The sequence below is a fragment of the Lupinus angustifolius genome, chromosome LG09 (assembly GCF_001865875.1).
Source record: "Lupinus angustifolius cultivar Tanjil chromosome LG09, LupAngTanjil_v1.0, whole genome shotgun sequence".
Lineage (NCBI taxonomy): Eukaryota > Viridiplantae > Streptophyta > Magnoliopsida > Fabales > Fabaceae > Lupinus > Lupinus angustifolius.
This window is the reverse complement of record NC_032017.1, coordinates 12,664,689-12,668,256: the sequence shown is the minus strand read 5'-3', so window position 1 is coordinate 12,668,256 and position 3,568 is coordinate 12,664,689. Positions and strand designations below refer to the sequence as shown.

At 32.5% G+C, this 3,568-nt stretch overlaps 1 protein-coding gene and 1 long non-coding RNA gene across 3 annotated transcripts; one reads left to right on the top strand and one right to left on the bottom strand.

Moving 5' to 3' along the window:
• On the top strand, positions 438-3,031 carry LOC109355932 (C2 domain-containing protein At1g63220-like). 2 transcript variants are annotated; one of them, XM_019599224.1, is made up of 5 exons: positions 438-687; positions 1,311-1,376; positions 1,466-1,592; positions 2,567-2,687; positions 2,789-3,031. In XM_019599224.1, the coding sequence occupies exons 1-5, from the start codon at positions 621-623 to the stop codon at positions 2,843-2,845; spliced, it is 438 nt and encodes a 145-aa protein (XP_019454769.1). In that variant the 5' UTR covers positions 438-620; the 3' UTR covers positions 2,846-3,031. The 2 variants fall into 2 exon arrangements, with proteins under 2 accessions (XP_019454769.1, XP_019454768.1); XM_019599223.1 differs by having other exon boundaries at positions 2,774-3,015.
• Positions 2,915-3,178, bottom strand: LOC109355933. The gene is made up of 2 exons (XR_002108693.1): positions 3,086-3,178; positions 2,915-3,042 (listed from the first exon to the last, which is right to left on the bottom strand). It is a non-coding gene; the product is annotated as an uncharacterized LOC109355933 (long non-coding RNA).

Genomic DNA, 3,568 nt, shown 5'->3' with positions numbered 1-3,568 from the left:
TGGGCGCAGGTCCTCATTGCCGCTCAACGTGGTATTGGCGTCAGGCGAAAGTATCATACATTGTCTGATCTGTTGAGTTTGGATTCTATTCTAGGCCTCTCTGCTCAAAAACTTAGCTTTTTTCGATTGTTCTTCCGGTTTTAGCCTGCACAAACACCTGAAAGGTGACATTTAGCCATTTGACATGTTCTACTCACTTATGAGCATAAAACCAACTATTTGGGTTAACTAAAGAGTCAAAGTGCCACAAAAATGTTAATAAACTTATGATAATTTTGGCACTTATCATTATCACATGGGCCTTATGATGCCAGCCACAACTTTAGATATGTTGGTATATTATATAGTATGATTATGTTAATTAAATAAGATATCTTGGTGTTGAAATAACCGGACTGTAACTAAAAAGTTAGGCAAAGTCAATTTTATTACATTAGAAGGAATAAGCTGGATCCAGGTAAAGTCCAGCTTCAATTGTGTGTACTGTTACTAGCTTTTCTGGTATTGTGACTTCTACTTTAAGTCATCACAGAGTATTAAAGAAAAGGATTCTCCTTGAAAAGTTATTGTTACCATAGAATTTCTGAATTGTGTCAAAAACTCAAATTCCAAAGGCAAAGATGCCTCGTGGTACACTTGAAGTTGTTTTGGTCAGCGCCAAAGGCCTTGAAGACAATGATTTTCTCTGTAAGTACTATGTAATATGCATAACTTATGACAAAAAATCAGTTACAGTATATTTAGATGTTATTTTCTTTTTCATGGTAACTTTTTTCTTGAAAGTATGTATCATTATGCTTGTTTTTCAATTTTAAGATGCACATAAATTCATTCACATTAACATGGTTTGGTCTAGGTACTTGTTTTCAAATCTCAACTATCAAATTATATATTATTTTCAGATTAAACTAGAGAAAATTATTGTTAAGATGGGATCTGGATATTTGCTGTTCTTAAAGCTAATGGATCTATCTTATTTGCACATCAAACTTACGAATAATTTCAATATTGGCCTTTTGTTTTTTTAGTACTAACAAGGGTATTCTCATAGGTAAGGAACTAATAATCCCCTTCGGGGTGCGTGATTGTCCCTCCCAACACAAGTGTCGCTCCCAAGAATCGAACACTTAGACCGTTTGATCTTTGTAGAGATCTAACGGGGTCTTTTGTTTAATCTGATTAAAAGCTACTTGCCCAAAGACAATGAAATTATAGGATTATAGTCATAAATGATTGACTCATAATTTCAACTACGCAAATTGATCAAGATCATAGTACTTAAATGGTTTAATTTTATTTGCAATGTGCAGCTAGCATAGATCCATATGTGATTCTCACATTCAGGGCACAGGAGCACAAGAGCACTGTGAAAGAAGGTGCATATATTTCTGGCAAATTTCACTATGTATTTGCTTCTTAACAAAATCACTATTGGCTTGATTATTGTGTTATGTATTAATTGCAGGTGGTGGATCCAACCCACAATGGAATGAGATCTTTCTTTTCACTGTTTCTGATAGTGCTTCTGAACTTAATCTAAAGATAATGGAAAAAGACAATTTTAACCAAGATGATTTTCTTGGTGAGGCAATGTAAGTTAAATTCTTCTTTCACTTGTATCAGATTTTTGTATTGGATTCTCTCTTGTTGAATAAATATAACTTTTAGAGGATCCAAATCCCATATATTGTTTTTCAACTCCAATTTCATTGAAAATGAAAGGGTGGAAGAGAGAATTCAAATTCCAGATGTTGCCTTTTCATTCCAATTTCATTTGGAAATGGGAAGATGGAATTCAAGTGAAGAGACTAATAGTGTAATTTCTGAATTTCTAATGGACCAAAAATATGATGCAAAGTTCCTTCCCAACTAGCTGTAGTTACTGGTCTCATGTGAAGCTTTTGTCAAATTGAATTTTCATTTGCTTTTTGCAATGAGTAATTGTTGTTGATACAGGTGATTATGATTTTTTTTCCCAACTCTTCTGTCTTCTCTCTCAGACAGCTTCGAACCAAGGATTTAACCATGACGGGAAAATATAAAAGTTTTTTATATTGATATCACATAATCTAAATTTTTTTAATTCTAACGGTCAGCTTTTTAAATATTCGTTGTGTATGTGGTTACTGCCATGTGGATTGTGGCTATTGCAAAGCATATTGTGGTGTGAATTATTTTGTGAGTAAAAAAAATATTTTTAATATCGGTGTAGTCCGCTGCGGCCCAATGTGGTTGTTGTATTGCGACATGATGCAGCTCAAATGAGGTCCGATGCGGTTATGTTGTAACCCGTTACGGTTACATCATTATAATTTGATGTCACATTACAATTTCAATGTGATGCAGTTGTAGTGACCTATTGCGGCTGTATCACCTGATGCAGTCTCCGATTTGAAATACTGCTCACAATAATCAATTCAGAAGTGACTTATGGTTCTTGATTGGTTGATAGAGTAACAATTTTTAGATTGATAATACTTCAAACTTAAACTATGATACAAAAAGTGGTTACAATGGGGCATCTCCACTTTTGGCATACTAAATAAGCATTCATGTCTATATGCAGAATTCCTATAGATGCAGTGGTTGCAGAAGGTAGCATTCCAGAGACTGCATACAATGTTGTGAAGAATGAAGAATATTGTGGAGAGATTAAGCTGGCTCTCACTTTTAATGCTGAGCCTGAGGTAATACTAGAATATATTTTTCACATTTTTTCATGCTTTGATGCCTAGCTTTAATTCAATTATACCATCAATTTTTCTGGTTGCAGAGAAATGATGATCAGGGCTACAATGCAGAAGAGAGCTATGGTGGATGGACAGAATCAAACAGAGATGTCTAAAGTGAAGGAAGGATTTACAATTTTCCCAGACCTAAAATTTCATTAGAACAAAAAATAAGCAGTTTTTTAAGTCACTTTGGGAAATTCTACTACAGTGTTTTGTGTGTCTAGTGTGATGATATGAATTATGTTGTTTGGTTGCTTTCTTGTGATTAACATTTTATTTAACAGAAATTTTATGCCAAAGTAGTTTGTATCTGTTGCTCATTTTGCAAGCAATTAAAGATGGAGTTGCTCTACATGCTACAACACTGCTTTTTAGCAAAGATTATTAATTTTAAATTATATACTTATAAACTAAAGATGAAAGATGAAGTACATAATATTTTCTAAACTAAATTAAACTAACACCTCCGTGAGTTTTAGTAAAATTATACAAATCACCTCTTTATTTTTTAAACCTACACAAATCAACTCAAATTATATACATACATTACACACTAACTACAATATGTAGAAGAGATAATTATAATTACTTAAACAAAAATGGTTACGAGTATAATAAAGTTAAACAAAATATAGTATATTGTGAGAAAAAAAGTCCAAGTAGTAGAAGACTAAATATCTATTTATTATTTTGGTTAGTTACAATATAATATAAAGTGGTTTAAACGCGTTTTTATAATTATTGATACAGTTTGTAACGACCAAAAATAATGAATATGCATTGTCTCTTATACTATTTGGATTTGTCTTCATAATATCTCATATTTGTTTGACTTA

Coding starts and splice junctions, on each gene's coding strand:
- LOC109355932 (XM_019599223.1), top strand. CDS start 621: ATGCCTCGTGGTACACTTGAAGTTGTTTTGGTCAGCGCCAAAGGCCTT. Junction 688..1,310: donor TGAAGACAATGATTTTCTCT/GTAAGTACTATG, acceptor TGCAATGTGCAG/CTAGCATAGATCCATATGTG. Junction 1,593..2,566: donor GATTTTCTTGGTGAGGCAAT/GTAAGTTAAATT, acceptor GTCTATATGCAG/AATTCCTATAGATGCAGTGG.